The 19420-nt window shown below is 46.0% G+C and overlaps 1 protein-coding gene across 1 annotated transcript in view; it reads left to right on the top strand.

The window, feature by feature from the left end:
- Positions 1–1303: 1303 nt before the first annotated feature.
- Positions 1304–19420, top strand: part of ADPRHL1 (ADP-ribosylhydrolase like 1) — a 33488-nt gene continuing 15371 nt past the window's right edge. Inside the window, exons 1-3 of the mRNA XM_074990803.1 lie at positions 1304–1607; positions 14235–14399; positions 18687–18812. Coding sequence (XP_074846904.1) covers positions 1394–1607; positions 14235–14399; positions 18687–18812 — 505 coding nt within the window. The 5' untranslated portion in view covers positions 1304–1393. The remainder of the gene's footprint in view (positions 1608–14234; positions 14400–18686; positions 18813–19420) is intronic.

Genomic DNA, 19420 nt, shown 5'->3' with positions numbered 1-19420 from the left:
CCTCTTTCCACTCCACGCGGAGCTGCTGTGCTCCCTCTGCTCGTCAGTCTTGTCAGGGGACAAGATGGGCCCTCTCATGTGGGCGGTGCTGTGCTGGGGATCACACGCTATCAAGAGAAGCGTGACTCTGCCAGATGGCCATAGGGACATTGACAGAGGCCAGCTGGATGACAAGCAGGAGGCCACAGGCTTCTTTGAGTCTGTGAACCTCTTGACTCCTACTCTGCAGTGGGATGGGACTTGGTGCTCTGGGTTTTTTATTGCAATGTAGAGAGAGTGAATGGAGATAGCTGTGCCCAGGGGCAAGGTATTATGTACAAGCACTGGAGTCTCCCACCCCACACCATGCCACAGATGGGCTGGTCATGTCTGTAGAAACAGGGTAAACCAAACTCTGAGTACAAAGTGTTTATCAGAATGTTAGATTATCAAGATTTCTGTATAAACAATTTTCCTAGTTCCCCATGATCACCACGTAATACTCATTTCAAAACACGATGGTAATCTCCTATCACAGCCAAAATGCAGCCAGAGGACATTCTGGTATGAAAAGTGCATTCCCCTTTAGAGAGCAGGACAGTACTAGGTGTGATATATGTCATTATTTTGCTTGATTTTATCCAAAACCGCTCTGAATTAATAAAGTATTCTTACTGTTAAGGCGACAGCAGAAAAAGTGGAGAGGGGTGTTTTTTAAGGGACAAGCCAGGTTATTTTGGAACCAGTTGTTTTCTGGGTCACTTGTCTAAATTCAGTAACAAACCCATCTGTGCCTCCAGATAATAAAACATTGCCATTGGCTATAGTTAGAAAAGTGAAAGCTCTGCTGAATTTTATTGGGCTCTGTTTACATAATTTACCAACCTTGAATATTGCATTTGGAGAGATTTGTGCATCCATCCTGTTTCTTAATCAGGTCCATAAAGAAAAACTAATTCTAAAATATTACAGACCCAAGGAAAAATGTGTTCATTTACAAGTTATTAAAAAAATTAACACTCTTACCAGGCATTTGTTTAGCTGAGTATAGAGTTCCTTAAACTTGATAGTTAAAGTATTTCTGGCTTGCCTTATGATGCATTGCAGGAATGATTTTGCTCTTTGCATTTCACTTCTTGTGTATTGTACACACATGTTTTTACAGTTAACTAAACCCATGTAAATATACTTGGATTAAGAAATATTTTCTCTTCATTTGGATTGGAGACAAGAGGTGGCACCTGTAAAGCCAGAAAAGGCAAGCCTTGCCTTATACAGAGAGCTCTTTGCAGTGACACAATGGCTAATATAAAGAGTTGGTTGAGCTGAGCTAGAGGCAAAGGAACAAAGAAAGATCAGAACTCCGTGGCTGCTTCAGACAAAAGGAAAGGAAGAAGTGTCCAAGTCCCTGGTGATGGAGAAATTTAAAGCTGCTGTCTTGCTGGCAGCGGTAGGGGATGCGCTTGGTTATCGAAATTTCACCCGAGAGAACAGTACTTTAGGTGCAAAGATCCAAGAGGAACTAAAGGAAATTGGAGGGCTTGAGAAACTGGTGCTGTCTGCAGACAAATGGCCAGTGAGTGACAATACCCTCATGCACATGGCTACTGCTGAGGCCGTCATCACAGGTAAGTAACGACTGACTACCGAACCTAGACTGGCAAGGAACAAAGCTATGGAGCTGCTAGCTGCCTTAAAACAGGCCCTAAATTATATAGGAACAGTGAGAAACTATGCAGATGCTAAAGCTTCTGCTTTACTGAGTAACAAATATAAGCCTACACCTTGGCTCCCCAGTCAAAGTGATAGTCTGGCAATTACAAAAAGTAACAAGATTTGATTTCGTAGGTTTGAAGCGCCTCCCTACAGTTTTCTAAGGTTAAAGGATAATAAAAATTAAAGACTAATACAGTAGGACACTCGGTATCTATCAAAATGAAAAGCTGATTAAATAAATATTTCAGGGAACAATATTGCGCTCTGGGAGTAAACCTCTTTAAAAGAATGAAGCTCTTGCACAGAAAAAAATACATCTAAACTAACCTTTAACACTGTTTCTGTGCTGTATGCTGTACAGTACCTCATGATGCCACTGGATGATCTTAAATTCATTTAAGACTAACCTGGTTAGAAAAATGGGCATCTTTGATCTACAGACAGCCATTTTAAAATGATCATGTTTTCACCTTAAATACACTAAAACAGTTATTGCTGTCTTTATATGCATCTAGAATTTTCTAGAATTACACAAGTTTAAACAAATACTTCTGCATTTGCTTAAGGTAGAAAGCAATGGCTTTATGTCCACACTGCCATTGAACCAAAACTTTTAAGATTAGCAAGCCCCTGTCATACATAATTAAGCACATAGTAACTTTGGCAAATTTTTTTTATTCAAAATGAAGCAAATATTTCTCTCTCTTTCAAAAGTAGTCTGTTTCCCTTCACATTAAGTAATAATATATAACTAAACGTTAGCATATAGAGATATATGTATGTATTGTCTAAGTTAATGAAATATTACTTGTGCTCCTAGTGCATGTTTTATCTGCCTGCTGCTGAACTGTTCTAAATTTAGTGTCCAGAGGTCAGTTGAAGAGAATGTTGGATACTTCTTGTTTGGCTACTGGCTAACCAATGGTTTGAGGGACAGCTAATACACTAAAGATAAGGACAAGATGTCAGTCTAACATATTTCTGAATATGGTCAGTGATTAATGCACATCATATTGCCTCCTTAAGCTCTATAAAAATATAAATGATACCTGCAAGGCATAACAAGTCCTGCTTGTAATCGAGTTAGTCATGCTTTAGTGTAGTAGTGAATTTTATTACTGAAATACAACAGAAGCACCGCTATCCCTAAAAACAACAGCATATCACCACAAACATATTAGAACAGATTCATAGATTAAAGGCCAGAAGGAACACAGAGATCAACTGGTGTGACCTCCTGATAACACAGGCCACAGAGCTTTCCCCAAAATAATTCCTCAGGGGGATCTTTCAGAAAAATATCCAATCTTGATTTAAAATTTGTCGGTGATGGAAATGCAGCTCAATACTGGGTAAATTGTTCTAATGGTTTACTACCTGCACTGATAAAAAATTGTGTCGTATTTCTGGTCTGAATTTGTTTAGCTTTAATTTCCTTCATTGGATGGTGTCATATTTTCCTCTGCTAGATTAAAGAGCCCATTAGGAATATTCATTCCCCATGTAGGTATTTATAAACTGTAATTAAGTCACTCCTTAACTTTCTCTTTGTTAGGTTACTTAGGAGCTTAAGCTATAGAACATAAATAACAAGGAGTCCAGTGGCATCTTGAAGTCTAGCAATTGTATTATGGCATAAGCTTTCATGAGCTGCAACTCACTTCATCAAATGTATGAAGTGAAAGAAAAAGAAACAGCTAATAAGGATATAGAGTGTTACATCAGAGTGAATGCAATCTGGGTGGAAGTGGATAAGAAGGTGAGAATACCTATGGTGGAAAATGACTTACTGTAATGAGAAACCCATTCCCTGTTCATATTTAGATAACATTCTGATGGTGTCAAATTTGCATATGAATTCCAGCTCATCAGTTGCACATTGCAGCCTCTTTTGAAGGTTTTTTTTTTTCCTTTTGCTTGTGGATGGGAGCTTTCACATGACAGCCATAGAAACACACAGCTTCAAGGACAAGTCCCCATTTACATTTGGACATTTGTCAGACATCTTATCATCCATTTAATACATAATGAGTTAATTGTGTATCAATCTGGTTTTTTTAAATCAAAATATTGTGTGATGCCAAATCAAACACCTTACAGAAGTCTAAGGATGTTACACTCACACTATTATGCTTCTCAACCAAACTTGCAATCCCATCCTTTAACTTACGAGTTAATTTGTCAGGATCTGTCTCCCATAAACCCATGTTGCTTGGGTTTAATTACATTATTCTCCTTTAATTTATTTATTAATTGAGAGCCATATCACCCACTCCAGTCCACTCCACGGCTACTACCTGTACCAGTGACTTTGTGTTCTCACGTATAACTGCCACTAAATGGATCGTTTTCTCTCATTTGAAGCTTAAGAAGCAGCATTGTTAGCATTTGAAGGCTCCTGTCTTCCTCCTCTAAGATGGTGTCCTTGATGCAGATGCAGAAGCACAGGGTTGAAAGGGAAGTTTCTTAAGACTTGACCCTACCCCAGTCCCAAAAAAATGAAAACAGAGAAGAAGATCCATTAGCTGTATTGGTTGAAAACAACATGCGTAGTGGCAGTGGTACTTCCTTTGTGGCAGTGTCAAGAACGTTCCATTACATCCTCTTCATTCACCTCTCCTTGTATGTGTGTGTTTTCATATTACATACTTGTATTGTGGAAGTATCCTGTGCTTCCAACTCAGTGTGCCCCACCGGTTAAACACAAAAGTGGATGTGGCCTGGGTTGTGAAGACCTTACAACTGAAGAACTTGCTCCACTGCTCAGTGCTGGGGGGGTCTCTTGATCCCACACAGACATGCTTATTTACATGAGCACCGTGTGTGTGGAAGGGGCTGCAGTGTGAGTGAGCTGGCAAGACAGGGCCTACAGTTCAAACTGTGATTCTAAAAGCTGAGAGATGTGCATCAAATGGACATGACACGAGAACTTATGTTGAATGGCTTTTTTGGTAAAATGTCCATATCCATTCAAGCCACTCTATGTTCCTGCCATGAAGCAAGTGAGGTAGGGAATGGGGAATCATGAAATATGGTAACTGTTATCAGTTCTGTTACTGTATTATTCTTATACTCCTTCACATTGTCTCCAACAAAGCAAGGTGTAAGTGTGATTTTTTTCCCTAGAGAGATTGTACTGTAAAGGCAGGATTTTAATAAATCCTGGGAAGTGAAAGACAAGTACCATTTCTTATTATTCACAGCAGCAGTGAGCACTTTGCTTTTCATTTGTTCCTTACTCAGCAAGTTTTTGTTGTTTAAAATCTTGATTTTTCTTCTGGTAACAATCCGCTAGAGAAAAAACAGCTTTTGTGCTCTTTATCTTGTTAAGGCAAAGCACAGAGTTTCCATATTCAAATATTATTTGAGTCCCATTAATTATTTCTGTCAAAGGCATAGGGGGTAAAAAACCATTTGTAAAGTATACAAGAAGCAGCAAAGGCAGCTGTTACTGACTCAACTGCAGCCTAGAGTCAATCCCAGGAATCTGGCCAAACTCCCAAGCAGAAAATCTTATCCTGTAACAAAGGATGAATAAATTCCACAAGTGCTTTCAGTACACACTTTGGCTACGTCTACACTAGCACACTACGTCAAAGTAGCCTATTTCGAAGTAAGAACATCGAAATAGGCTACTTCGACGCATATCATCTACACGTCCTCCAGGGCTGGTGCCGTCAACGTTCAACATCGAAGTAGCGACGGGGAACATCGAAAGGAGCCGTCCCGGAAGGAAATGCGGAGTGTCCACACACACAAGCATTCTCCATCGAAATAAGGGGCCATCAAAGACTGCGGACGGGGTCACAGGCTGGACTAGCCCTTCTGGGGCAAGAGCAACTGCTCCCTTAAAGGGCCCCTCCCAGAAACACTCAGGCTGCACAGCACAAGGTCCACAGAGCCTACAACAGGTTGCAGACCCTGTGCACACATCATGGACCCCCAGCTGCAGTAGCAGCAGCAGCCAGAAGCCCTGGGCTAAGGGCTGCTGCACGTGGTGACCATAGATCCCTGCAGGGGCTGGACAGAGCGTCTCTCAACCCCTCAGCTGATGGCCGCCATGGAGGACCCCGCTATTTCGATGTAGTGGGATGCGGATCGTCTACACACACCCTACTTCGATGTTGAACGTCGAAGTAAGGCGCTATTCCCATCTTTGGATAGGAATAGCGATTTTGACGTCTCGCCGCCTAACGTCGGTGTCAACGTCGAAATCGCGCATGGTGCATGTAGACGCGACGTGTGCTATTTTGACGTTGTGCCAGCTACTTTGAAGTAGCTGGATAGTGTAGACGCACCCTTTATGCCATGAAATGGGGATCAAGTTACCTATGGATATTACCAAGAGCAGCAGATACCATATAGACATCACTGAACCCAACCAGGCTTTTTAACTCCAGACACAAACACACATTTAAATAATCAGGTGTCAGTTCTGAATCAAAGCAAGTGTGGGTTCAACAGCTAAGATACCAGCATGAAAACTTCCCCTCTGGGTCTTCAGGTAAAGGAATTATGACAGCAGTACCACCAAGGCACTCCCAAGATGTTCTGAGCCAGAGTGAAGTTTGGCATTGAAGACTACTTTCATAGTAATAGGCAAAGGTTTGCCAATCTCTCGGATTTCATTTTGAAGTAATTTCTGCTACAGTATTCTTTTTAAAAGAATACAAGAAAAGGCCTGGTCCTGGACCCACCTTCTGGTGACAAAACCACTCTTCATTTGCTCCAGGTAGCTGATGTGTGATTCATCATCTTCAAGGAAGCATGTAGCTATCTAACTGATAAATGTCTGCCTCTTCTTTCCCACCTACCTAAAATGGCTTCTAAGTCTGTAGTGAGTGGGGATGCAATGAAAATGTCCTTGCAACTCTGGGATTCCATGTGGGGTGAGAGGAATGTTTTATATGATGCACTAGAGATGGAAGAAGGGAAACAGCTGTTTTTAACCTTGTTTTGTTGCAAATATGGCCGTTTAAAGAAAATCCTTGGATTATGAACTTCCGTGCCGTGGATCTCTTCCATTATTCTGAAGAGCTGACCGGTGAGATAGTGGGTTATTAGGTTAGCGTTCCCCGGAGGGCGTATGATTTGCACTAATTATTTCTGTCATAGGGCATTCTGCAGTTCCACAGGCACTCCTGCCTCAGTTCCCCCATTCAGAATCAATTTCAGGCACTCTTGCTTGAATAACAGCCCTTCTTAGGGCCTATTTATTACCAAAAAATAGTTTAAAAAGCCCCAGCGAAAGTCCCAAACTAGCTGGTTCCTTACCCAATGTTTATTGCCAATAAAATACCAGTGTTTCCAGGGGCAACCTGAACCACTTCTCTGCTGTGACTCTTTCCACACAACACCCTGAGGCTCCCAATCATTCATTTTCCATTTCTCTGCCATGACAGACACTGGCTGGCTGGAGTGCAGCCCTGCTTTTCCCAGCAGGGATCCCCACAGCCTCTCTGCTAGTAAAATATCTTCACTGGGGACCACACCTCCTCACACTAGCTCGCTCATTGTTCCCCTGGATCCAGTTCCCTATTGCGGGGATGTCAGGTGTTAAGCACCTCAGCTGCTCCCCTGCCCTTAACACTCTCCAGCTGTCAGCTTCAGCTCTCCAGCTTGGAGCTAGCAGGTACCTCCCTCGCTGCTTTCTGGTCTCCAGCCCTGACTGTCTGGCTTGGGGAAGTTAGCCAGCAAATGCCTCTTTTTGCTCTGCAGCCTTCTCTCCAGGAACCATCTACAACTCTTCTCTAGCCCCACGTCTCTGGCAGGTCTCATCAGCCCTTTTCTGATGGACAACCCTGACTCAGCAGGTCTTATTTCCCTCAAGGGACCAGGTGTCTTCTTTTAAGCCCAACTGGAATAAGTTGATGTGGACTGGCCATGCTCTGATATATACACAGAGGTTGTGTCTACACTAGCCAGTTCTTTCAAAAGATTTCTCAAAGGAAGGGGCTCTTTTGAAATATCCAGCAGAGTCTACACACAAAAACTTTCTTTTGAAAGTAAATTGAAGGAATATGGCACTCCTTTCCAGAGCGCCCTTCCACTCCAGTTTCAGGAAGAGCACCTTCTTTCGAAAGCCTCTTCAAAAGAAAACGTGTATAGGCACTCCTTAGGGCCCTTCTTTTGAAAGAGCAGTCCTCATGGCACCTGATTTTTCAAACCCAAGCCTGTTCTTTCGAAAACGTGGGGACTATGTGGGTGCTCTCTTTTGAAAGAGCAAATCGCTCTTTTGAGCCACGTTTTTCTGTGTGGACGTGCTTTTTCAAAAGAAGTTCTTTTGGAAGAGACCTTCCACAAGGGCATCTTTTTTGAGAGATCTCTGTAGTGTAGATGTAGCCAAGAAGATGCACCTGGCTTTGATTGGGTCCTTAATTGAAGATTTTTTTCCTGCTTCTGGGCCCACTTCGACTGTCCCCAGGGGTGAGAAGATATGGTCAGGCTGTGGACCTCATCTGCCCCCATGCCTGTCTTTGGAGGGTGGGAAACTAGAAGGGTTGCAGGGGAGCAGCAAGGTTTCCCCTGTGGGGCACAGGGAGGAGCATCCACCAGTCCAAAGGCAGGCCGGGTTGAGAGTCTTGTCTCTACACGGCCACTGTGTTCACTCTGCAATATTGCTGTTCCTTGCACTCGCTGCTCCCCCAAGGGTGAATCTGAAGTATGTCATCCCTCTTCTTGGCACCTCTCCCTTTCTGTGTTCTGGGAAATCCTGGGATTTCAGGCATTTCTCACTTTCCAGGCACTAGCAAACCCTGACCCTGGTTTAAGTTAGGATAAGAGGTAGCTGCACACCAAACTTTGTGGCCATAGTGCTTACAGTTTAAGAGGAGTTTTTGAACAAACGTAGCACTGCAGACAGATTGACACACTCTAAAATATACAGTAGATATCTATATATATATAGAGAGAGAAAGAGTGCTCTTATCTCACACACCTTATCTCTCTAAGAACTTCCTGAGAACTTCACTGACCCTAACTTATGTTAAATGGTAACTTACTCCAACTAGTAGTCCCACTGAAGAAGCAAAGTATTATTGCGACAAAAGGATTTCAGTAAAGATTTCAGATTTTGGCACAGTAGAAATAAGCAACAAGCAACTGTAGTTAATGGCCCTGTTCTAAAGAATCATTTACTGAGAAAATTATAAAAATTCGAGAGATGTACTTTTATTATTAATGCTTCTCCTCCTCCTCACCATAATTTATATCCTGGTAATACCTACTGCAAACCAAGAGTTGTTCATGCTGGACTCTGGAGAAATATAGGAAGACAGAGACCTGCACAAAACAGCCTGAAAAATCTTACTAAATGATCATTAATTACATAATATACAATTAATAAAATATATTTCAAAATACTAATTTGTCCCTGTGCTTAATTACATGTGAATCATCAGAATTAAAAACTAGATGCTGGCATTTTTTTTAAATGGAGTAATTGTCTTGAACTGGATTAGGGTCTACAAATAAACTCAGAGGCTCTGGTTTGTCAAGGTATTGAAGCATGTGTATGTCTTTAAGCACTTGAAAGCCACAATAATGTCAAAGGGACATCTCACTCCCTTTAAGTAAGCCAGATGTCTAAATATGTTGTTCAATGAGGGCCTAAATGGACCCTGAATCAAAAGTTAATGAAGAGAATTAAAATAATAACTAACTAAATAGAAATATGTCGTCTTTCTATGTTTTCTGCTTTTGCTTATTTATATTATTTATTGTAATTAGGAAGTAAATGCAGATATACTCTATCTGAGACCATTTTAAAGGTTTGTGTAAATGTGTTTGTATCATTTATGGTACAAATCGTCACATAAATTAGAAATGAAAAATACTCTTGAACCACTTTATAATGGCAATTTTGTGAAACAGGCTATGCCAGTTTATGGAATTTTCCAGCCCGTGGATGTTTGCCATACATGAAGACTAAACAAAGTCTATTTCTAAAGCTTTTGCAAGCCCAGCCTTAAAACAAAGCACATAAGGTGTTTGCCTTGGCCCCTCATCTTCAGGGCCCTGCACTCCCACCAGCTAGACCCTGCTGTCAACAGGCCGCCTTCGGCCCTGCCAGCCAGCTGGGCCCCATTGTAAGTGTGCCTTGCAAACTCTTTGGCTGGACCTGAGCTTTTGTATGTACAAACCCTTCCAGAGTACTGTACAGCTACGTCTGCACCAGAGAGTTTTGTCGACAACGCTTGCAGCGCACCCATATTAAAAATGCGTTCTGTGGACAGTAAATCAACAGAATATGGCACTTTTGTTCACAGCCTCCTTCCTCTCCTCCAGGAGGCTGAACACCTTTCTTGACAGAATCTGTAGACAAAAACGCGGTGTGGACGCTCCAGGAGGGACTCTGTTGACAGACAGGGCTTCTGGGTCACCGGGCAGCCCTGTCTGCTGTGCTTCCAGTTGGCCGTTCTGTTGAGATTGCAGCCACACAGTCCGGATGTTCTCTGTTAACAGAGTGGATTGATTTTTCTGTCTGGCTGCAAGCTGTTGAAAGAAGTTTTGTTGGAAAATATCGTCTGACAGTAACTTCTGTCGACAGATCGGTCTAATGTAGATGTAGCTTACATGGGTAAAATGTCATAAGATAAACCCTTAACGCACTGTATTTAAACTGTTGTTTTGTTTTTAATGATCACATGTAGATAATTAAGCAGAAAAACACTAAAGCTCCGTTTACACTGCAGCGCGCTGTCGAAAGGTGATCATCCAGAAGATAGCTTCCGAAGATTGCCTTTCAAAGAGCGCGTCTACGCACACAAAGAGGATCAAGCCTGCAATCCGCTCTTTCCAAAGAGTGGCTACATAGCCAGGGGTGCTCTTTTAACAAAGGGGACCAGAAAACGCCATGGATGAGGTCGCAGCCTTCTGGGACCCGCAGCCAGCCGCTCCCTTAAAGTGCCCCTCCCAAATAGCCCCATCCTGCACACACTGAGGCCCACAGAGTTTCCAGATGCCCCACAGCACCTGTGCCTGGATCTGACAGCTACCCACACCCAATGGGTTCTGAGCAGCAGCTTCTGGCACTGGAGCTTGCTGTCCTGAGCACCATGGTCAGCCACCTGGTCAACATAGTCACAGCTGCCCTCCACCTCCTCCTGGGGGCAAGTCCCCTCACTGGGGCCCCAGAACCACCCCCACAGGATCCTGCTGGGCTGTCCTCATGGAGGTAAGGCATGCTTGGGTACACACCTGCCACAGGGAGCGGGGAAGAGGGCTATAGGGCAAGGGGGATTCTTGGTAGCTGGGGACATGGGACCAGGAGGGACCAGGGGATCAAGGGCTGGGAGGGGACAGAGGGCAGGGGCTGGGCACACCCCATCATGCCCTCACGAAAGCGCATGCCCTCCCTCTCATGCAGGTCATCCTCGATGCTCTTCCTCATCTGTTTGGGGCATGTGATGCAGTCATCGCGGAATTCACCATGCTCAGCTTCCCACACTGCTTCAGCGCCCTGGACGGGACACAGATCCCCATCCATGCCCCGGCACACAGCACCAGCAGCTATGCGAACCGAAAGGGCTACCACTCAGTAGTGCGCCAAGTGCTGGTGGACAGCAAGGGCCTCCTCATGGACATCTATGTGGGATGGGCAGGCCAGACACATGATGCCCGGGTGTTCCGGAACTCCAGCCTCTTCTACCTCATGGAGGCCAGGACATACGTCGTTCCTCCCCCACTCCCCGCCCCCCTGGGAGTTTCAGGTTGGGGATATCACCATGCCTACCCCCTGCAGCCCTGGCTTAATTGGCCCAACATAGCCACCCCACCCCACCCAGGAGGCATTTAACACCCACCTCAACCATGTCCACAATGTGGTGAAGCAGGCCTTTGGGCACCTGAAAGGCCAGTGGTGGTGTCTCCTCATGAGCCTGGAGGGTGGCCTGCACCCTGTCCCCCATGTGGTGGGTGCCTGCTGCATCCTCCACAATATAGTGGAGAGAAAGGGCAAGGCCTTCATGCAAGGGTGGGCAGTTGAGGCCGGGCCCACCTCTGAACAACCAGCCACTGCCTCGAGCTGCCAGGTACACCGGGATGGCATCCACATCAGGGCGGCCCTCTGGGAGACCTTTTCCCATGGGCCCCAGTGACCCCCCACCTACAGCCACCCCATGCAAGCCCCCCACACTCATGCACCCCTTACTGTCCCCCGACCACAATCGCCTTGCATACCTACACCCCTCACCATACCCCCACCATGAGCATGGGACACAGGATTGGTGCAAAAATAAACTGCTTAATGAAAACTATTAACTAGGTGGTTAACGGGGACCAGAACTATTCACAATGAGGAACAGGGGACAAACTAAATACAAGAGGACCCAGGGAAGGGGAGGAAGTCAACCTGGGGAATGGGAGTGTGGCATCAGTCCAGGGCAGGGGTGGATGGCCACAAGCTCTGTTGGTCCCAGGATACCTTCTTCCTGTGGTTGAGGGTCCCTGGCATGTCTGGGATGGGGCGGGATGCACAGGGAGGTAGGGACATGGGAGGGCTTTGGCGGGGTTGGACTCAGCAGGGCGGGTACATTGTGGGGCACCAGGGGTTGGAGGGGGGCAGGGGTGGGCCAGGTGGGCTATGTGCTCTCTCAGTATGCCCATCAGGTCCTGGAGGCTGGCCATTAGCTCCTCCCAGGCCTTCTGTTGCCAAGCGAGGTCAGCGTCCTCCAGGCAGAGGCACTGCTCCACCACCTTGACCTGGTGGCAGCCTTGGGCCTGCCATAGTGCTGTTGGCAGGGATGCCTGGGCCCTCTCTGCCACCTCTGGTGGGCAATCCAGGATGATGGAGGGGACAGAACTCTTCTGGCCCTCCGACAGTACTGTTGTATGGATAGAAAGGGAGAGGTGGCTGGCACATCAGTCCCACACTAGCACCCCAAGAGCCATGCCCCCCACCTTCCTGTCCAATGGCTTGGTGGCCTGGGGTATTGCAGGTGCTGAAGGGGTGCCTGCCCATGTAGGACAGTCCCCAGGCACAGTCCAGCCCTTCCACCCCACTTTCCATGCATGCTGCTCATGGCACTGTCCATGGGGCTGAGTGCTGATCATTGCTGGTGGCCGTCATGGCATGCTGGGAGCCATGGCCAGCTGGGACGTGTCTGGCTCAGATCTTTGAGATGTGTGGGTGGCCTGCTGGTGGCTGTGATGCCCCCACCCTGTAAGCTGGATTGTGTGTCCCACCGGGTGCTTACCAGAGGGTCCATCACCATCATGCGGCAATGCCCAGCTGTCTGTGGCACAGCTGGAGGACCTGGAGGGCAGGTCAATGATGAGATCCCCCTCCTCGCTCAACCACTTTGTGGTGGGTTCTTGCTGTAGCTGTATGGGGGTCACCCTTGGGTCCAGGCATCTCATCCTCATGGTGCGGCTTGTCTGCTGCAGTGTCCAGGACAGCAGGCAGTGGGGAGCTGTCCTTAGGCCCTAGGAGGCTCTGGAGCTCCTTGTAGTGGGAGCAGGTCATGGGACCTGCTCCTGGGTGGCCACCTTTGTCCTGGGCCCAAGCATAGCCCTGTCGGAACTTCTTAACTCAGTCCTCACCTGGTCAGGGGGTGCGGTAAGGTTATCCCTGGGTGGCCAGTCTTTTGGATAGGTGGGTGAAGGCAGCCATGTTCTGCTGCTTGCCCTGCATCTTCCAGAGCACCTGCTCCTGCTGCCAGAGGCCCAGCAGGTCCCTGAGCTCTGGGCTCAGTCCATGAGGGATCCCTTTACTGGGGGGGGCTGGCCAGGACCCTGCGAATCCTGTGAGGGCTTGCGGGGGGCCCTGGGGCTCCTGGGAAAGGGGCTGGCTGCTGCCCATCTGGCCTGCAGGGTGAGGGTGTGCTGAGTGCAGCTTTTGCTGTCTCTGCTGCTACCACACTCTCAGCTTCCTGCCACAGGGTTTATGGGTCCATTCGGCTTTGCACGAGGCTGGACATAGCGCTCATAGAGCTGCAGGCCAGGGCATCGCCACACACCAGCTGGCCAGCGCCATGGAAGACTCCTCTTTTGAAAGAGCAGCCTGTAGAGCATCTACACATGTTTTTCTTTCTAAAGAATCTGTTGAAAGGGGCTGTACTTCCTGATCCGGGATCAGAGGAGGGCTTTTGAAAGCAGCGCCGCATTCCTTCCATTTACTTTCAACAGAGCACGGTTTGGTTGCAGACGCTTTGTGCGCTCTTTCGAAAGTGCCCCTGCTTTTTGGTTTATCTTTCAGAAGACCCTGCTTGTGGAGACACATCTTAAGCGTGTAGGGCAGCACTCTGTCATTGCCCACATTTACAAGTTAGATTTGTGGTAGACAGTACAGTATGTATGTACACATTTCATTTTGTTTCATTGAATTTACACTTATTTTGTTGTTATCATCATTATGGTGCTGCAATCATGCAGGGGTCTGAACCCTGGGTGTTCCCAGATTACAGACACCTGGATCAAGGAGACTCGAGTGTAGTGATATTTTAAAAATGCATAATTAAAGTTGTTTTTTTTTCTTTTTCACTATTCCCCTCTTCTTTTGCTCATTTCTTTAATGGTCCTTTATTCCTTATTCTGAACAGATTACTGGTGCTTAGAAGACTTGTACCGTGAGCTGGTAAAACGCTATGTTGAGATTATTGACAGACTTCCAGGGAGACGGCCAGACCCTGCTACCATTGAAGGCTGCTCACAGTTAAAGCCAGATAACTATCTGCTAGCTTGGCACACACCATTTAATGAAAAGGGTACAGTATTTTCTCTCTGTTATATGTTGATTGTTAATAGCACACGTAATTTGAAGTTAAATATCTGGAAATTAATTGTTTTCCCCTGCCCACAGTTAAGCCGTTAGTACTGTAACAATCTCATGTTTGTCCAAAGATTGCAAGTGATATGCAAGAAATTCCTTTTGTAGGGCACTATCTCCTTGTGTAAATGAACTCTGGGCTGCTTAGCATCTATTTAAAGAAACGTTATTCTTGGCCTTATGCTTCTGGTCCAGACTTTTATCCTTGACATTCATGTTTATTTTAAGGAATATTTTCCATCATGTTTCCATTTTGCTTCTATAGTTTTTGTTCTTTTTAATGGTGCAATTGAAAAAGACAAATTGATAAGTTTACCATCCTTTAGCATTATTCTTTCTCTCTCACATACACATTTGTGTGTATATATAATATATATTTGAAGCGCTTTGCGGCGCTTTAATTTTTGGCACTCCAGTTCTTCCAGTTCTTTATAGTTCTAAATAAACTATACATTTAGTAACATATGCACATATATACACAGTTTAATCTTGAAGAACTGGAGAGTCGCTTTCTCATTGAATGAAATAGGCACAGTAGTCACTAAAATGCAGTATTGTTTGCAGACATTTCCCTTAGTTGATACGGCACTGCACCATTTTGGTGATACTGCATCAACACCAGTCAATGCCATCAAAAACTGATGCAATATCATGACTAAACCACTGCGGTGCAATGCCATCATTGTTTATTTTTGCCAGTCAACCCTCTTTGACATGATGGTTCCTCTCTCACATGCTCAGTTCCTCAAAACAGCCTTCAGGGACTGTTGGGCGGGAAGGAAAGGAATCCTGGAAACTCCAATCCACATACTTCTCTTGTGTGTCAGGGTCTGGGCAAGGCCCTTCTGATGGGCACTTGTATGCTCCTGTTGATTTGAAGCAGAGCTTGAGGAAATTCAGCAGGAGACTGCCTGTGTGGCCCTGAGAAATCTAGAGATATATCTTTAAAAACAGAGTGCCTCAGTTATTTAATGATCTTGTTGAGCTCCTAACTATGCTCCTCAAACTTCCTCTTCATCTTCTCATGCTGGAACTATGGTTCCTAGGAGGCCTTATACCAGAATTCTCTAAAAAGAAGACTCAGAGCTTAAGGGTGTAAGGCACCGTCATGATTATCTAGACTTATCTCCGGCACGTGGCTGGCAATAGAACCTTGCCCACCCACTTCTGTAACACCCCAACCTCTGTCTGAGTTACTGAAGCCCTCCAATTATGGTTTAACAACTTCAGGTTACAGAGACTCAACCAGTTAAACTAGTTTAAATCTGCCATGTGGTGTAAGCCCCATGCTGCAGAGAAAGGTGAACCCCTCTCCCTCACCCACCCAGGGTCTCTGCCTGTCTGAAGTCAGGGGAATGGCCTTTGCCACCTCAAACATGGTGATCAGTTAGACCCTGAGCATGTGGGCAAGATCCACCAGCGAGACAAGAAGGAAAACATGATCCCTAGTAACTCAGAGCCCTCCCCATCCAGTGTCTCATCATCTGCCATTGGAGATATTTGCAGTTGGCAGTCGCAGATGGAGCATCTACTTGCCATTGTAGGCTGGGGTCTATTACAGGAGTGGGTAGGTGAGGTCATATGGCCCGTGGCCTCACTGCTCCCCCTGCTCGTGCCTATGTCAGGTTGGAGAAGAAGGAAACAGCTTGACTTGAATGAAGAAAAGTGAAAACCAGAGGGGGGCTGGATAGGGTGGCCATCTGTCCTGTTTTTGGCAGGAATGCCCTGTGTTTTGGGCACCAGAAAGTCGTCCCGACTTATTTTAACAAAGGGGCTAATTGCCCCGTATTCAGTCCCCTGCTGGCACACAGGCACAGCTGCTGGCTGGAGAGCACGTACGCATGCGCTGTCCAGCCCCACCCCCAGAGGGAGCCAGCAGGGGCCCTGCAGAGTGAGAGGTATGTTGAGCATAGGGGATGTCTGCCTCCTTCTTTACAGCTCCCTGAGGCACAGGGAAGCCGGGAGTGCACCAGCATGGCTACTGCACCATTCCCAGTGCCCCCAGGTGCGGGGCAGCCAGAGAGATCCCTTGAGTGGCAGCCTTTGGCAGCTGCAGCTGGGGAGCCACCCTCCCCCGTCCTGTATTTGGGATAGGGGAATACAGCACAAGCAATTAAAGTGAGGCTGGGTTGGGCCACGTTTCTCAACCCAGAATGATCTTGAGGGGTGGGCAGGGCCAGGTTTCTTGTCCCAGCATGTGGTGTGGGGCTAACTGTGGGGTAGGAGGTTGCAGTTGAGTAGCAGGGCTCTCCTTGTGGGGTGCAGAGTGGAGTACCTGCCCATCCAAAGTCAGGCAGCGTTGAGAGCCCTGTCTCCACATGGCCACTGTTTTCCTGCTGTGACTGCCTCCAGTGGTCACTCTGCCACATCCCTGTTCCCTGAGCTCGCTACTTCCATTGGTGAGTCTGAAGTATGCTATCACTTCTCTTGGTGCTTCTCCCTTTCAATGTTCTGGGCAATCCTGGAATTTCAGGCATTTCCCACTTTCCAGGCACAAGCAAACCCTGACCCTGGTTTAAGTTAGGATAAGACGAAGCTGCACTCCAAATTCTGTGGTCATAGGGCTTATGGTTTAAGAGGAGTTCTTGAACAAATGTAGCACTGCAGACGGACACACAGATGTACTCTAAAATATATAGTCGATATAACATATAATGATGTGGTGTTTAATTATGTTTTTATCATTGAGTGTACAGGCTGAATTGTGACCTGGGGATAAATCAAAACTGTGCAGTGACAGACTGTTTTCTCTGGCACCCTGTCTCGTTTGTTGCACTGGTGTGTAGTGAATGAGGCAAGGGACTGCAGCGCAGCAGAAAGGATAGTCTCCTGGTTAGGGCAGTTGAATGTTACACTGGGGGAATTCTGTCCTTGCAGCCCTGGTGATACAAAAGGACTGGCTGAGGCAGATGAACTCCAGCTCTGCCCTTTCCACCCAAGGCCACACCCATTTCTGGTGCCCCTGAACTAGCTAGCTGGTTCCCCTGAGGGCCCTGCAAAGACTCTTCTTAGCCCTGAACATGGCACTGGGGCTTTGATTTCCTGCATGCATTCAAGTGCATCTGTTGCAAACCTTTAAACCTTTGGCTAAAGGTGCATAACTGAGAGCCAGGATGTGACCTGTAGGAAGCTGGATATAAGGTTTCTTGCCTCTTGGGAAAGAGCTGCAGATAGAAGAGGGCATTGGTCAGGGAAGCTCTCGTGAGGTTGTTTACTGTAGCAGAAGGGCTACCTAGGGAAAATTACGTGTCTTCTCCTTTCTCAGCCTGCAGAAAGTGGAACAGTCCCGTTACATGTGTTATGTATAACTCTGGCCTGATCTACACTAGGAATCAAAGTCAATCCCAGAGATGAAATTCTAGCGACACTATTAGCGCAGCTAGAATCAACACATCAGGATCGACTTTCTTCCCTGGTGCAGATCAGGGCCCTTCGGGCTCATGCCGATGTCCCTTATTCCATGTGGCACCGAGCCCAGAGATCCATTTTGCTGCATCTTCACTGATGTGGCAAAATTGATCTCTGGAAGATCAATCACGGCACGCTGAAACCCTCCTGCTCCTCAGTAGGTATAGACATACCCTCTGAGCCTTTTGCATGTTCTGGTTAAAACCTGCTGTAGGGGGAAAATACAGCACTAAACTTGAATGTTTGTCTTGTTTGTTTATTTGAGCTCCCCATGCTGATGAATCTGCCCACTAGTTTATGTCGGATAAGTCACTTAAGCCAGAACTTTCACAATATTTATTAACTGTGTGTTCCTCAAATTCTGGGTGCCCAAATGGAGACTCCTGGGATCTAATGTGCAGAACTACTGAGTGCTCATTGCCATTCTGGAAGCTTTGCCAAAGCATATTCAGCACTACAAAAGTTCCCTGAAAAATAGGCCCTACAAATGCACAAGCTGAAAGATTTGCTTTCCTCACGTTGTGTTTTGCACTTGTCTGGTTCTCCGACTGCTATGCTCAATATTGGTGTCACGAAAAAGCAAAACAACTCCTGTGTCAGCCAGACTGAGCAATGAGTGCAGAAGTTTTTGACTTAAGCGAGGGAACAAAGGAGCACGCTTATTTGTGTGAATCTGCGGTGTCCCATACAGGACTTGTAGTGGCAAAGGCAGTGAGGTTCCATTCCCGCACATGGAGGCAATGAGGCTCAGAAAAGTGCCGTATGCTTTGGGCATAACCATTTCCTTTTAAAAGTCCGTAACATTCTCTCAATGTAGGTTCTGGATTTGGAGCAGCTACAAAAGCCATGTGTTTAGGTATGAAATACTGGAAGCCTGAGAGGCTAGAAACCCTTATTGAAGTGAGCATCGAATGTGGACGAATGACTCATAATCACCCTACAGGTAACGTCCCCTGAAATAAAATGATTTGCCTGTGAGATGTATGACTGATTTTCAGTTTAGATCAAACAAGTGCAGCTCCTAATAGCTCACTTGGTTAAACTACTGCTGTATCTGCATACCTCTAGAGGCCCGGTTTGAGCCTTGCCTCATGTACAGTATTTGTTCAGTTTGTACAAATGCCAGCTGTAGGGTAGAAGACTCAATTAAACACCACCTGAAATAACTGAAGAATTTCCATGTTACTATCCTGATCAAACTATTTCACATTCATACAGATGATGCAGCCGGCAAACATAGGTTTATTCTTACTGTTTTCTGTAAAAGAGGCTGGCCACATCAGCTTGTGTTATCTATAAATGTGAAGAGAAGCAAACTGGATGTCAAGATGTTCTCAAATTCATGTGGTTTAGGAAGAAATCAAAGACTTTGTCTAAACCAAACAGATTTTATTTGTTTGTTTTCCAAAGTTTTATATTTATATTCCTGTACGAGGGTGACCAAAATAATTAGGGGGCTGGAGCGTATGACTTATGAAGAAAGGTGGAGGGAATTGGGACTGCAGAAGAGGAGACTGAGGGGGGACTTGTTAACAGCCTTCAACTTACTGA

The sequence above is a fragment of the Carettochelys insculpta genome, chromosome 1, assembly GCF_033958435.1.
Source record: "Carettochelys insculpta isolate YL-2023 chromosome 1, ASM3395843v1, whole genome shotgun sequence".
Taxonomy (NCBI): domain Eukaryota; kingdom Metazoa; phylum Chordata; order Testudines; family Carettochelyidae; genus Carettochelys; species Carettochelys insculpta.
The sequence above is the reverse complement of the archived record's forward strand: the minus strand, read 5'-3'. Positions and strand labels throughout refer to the sequence as shown.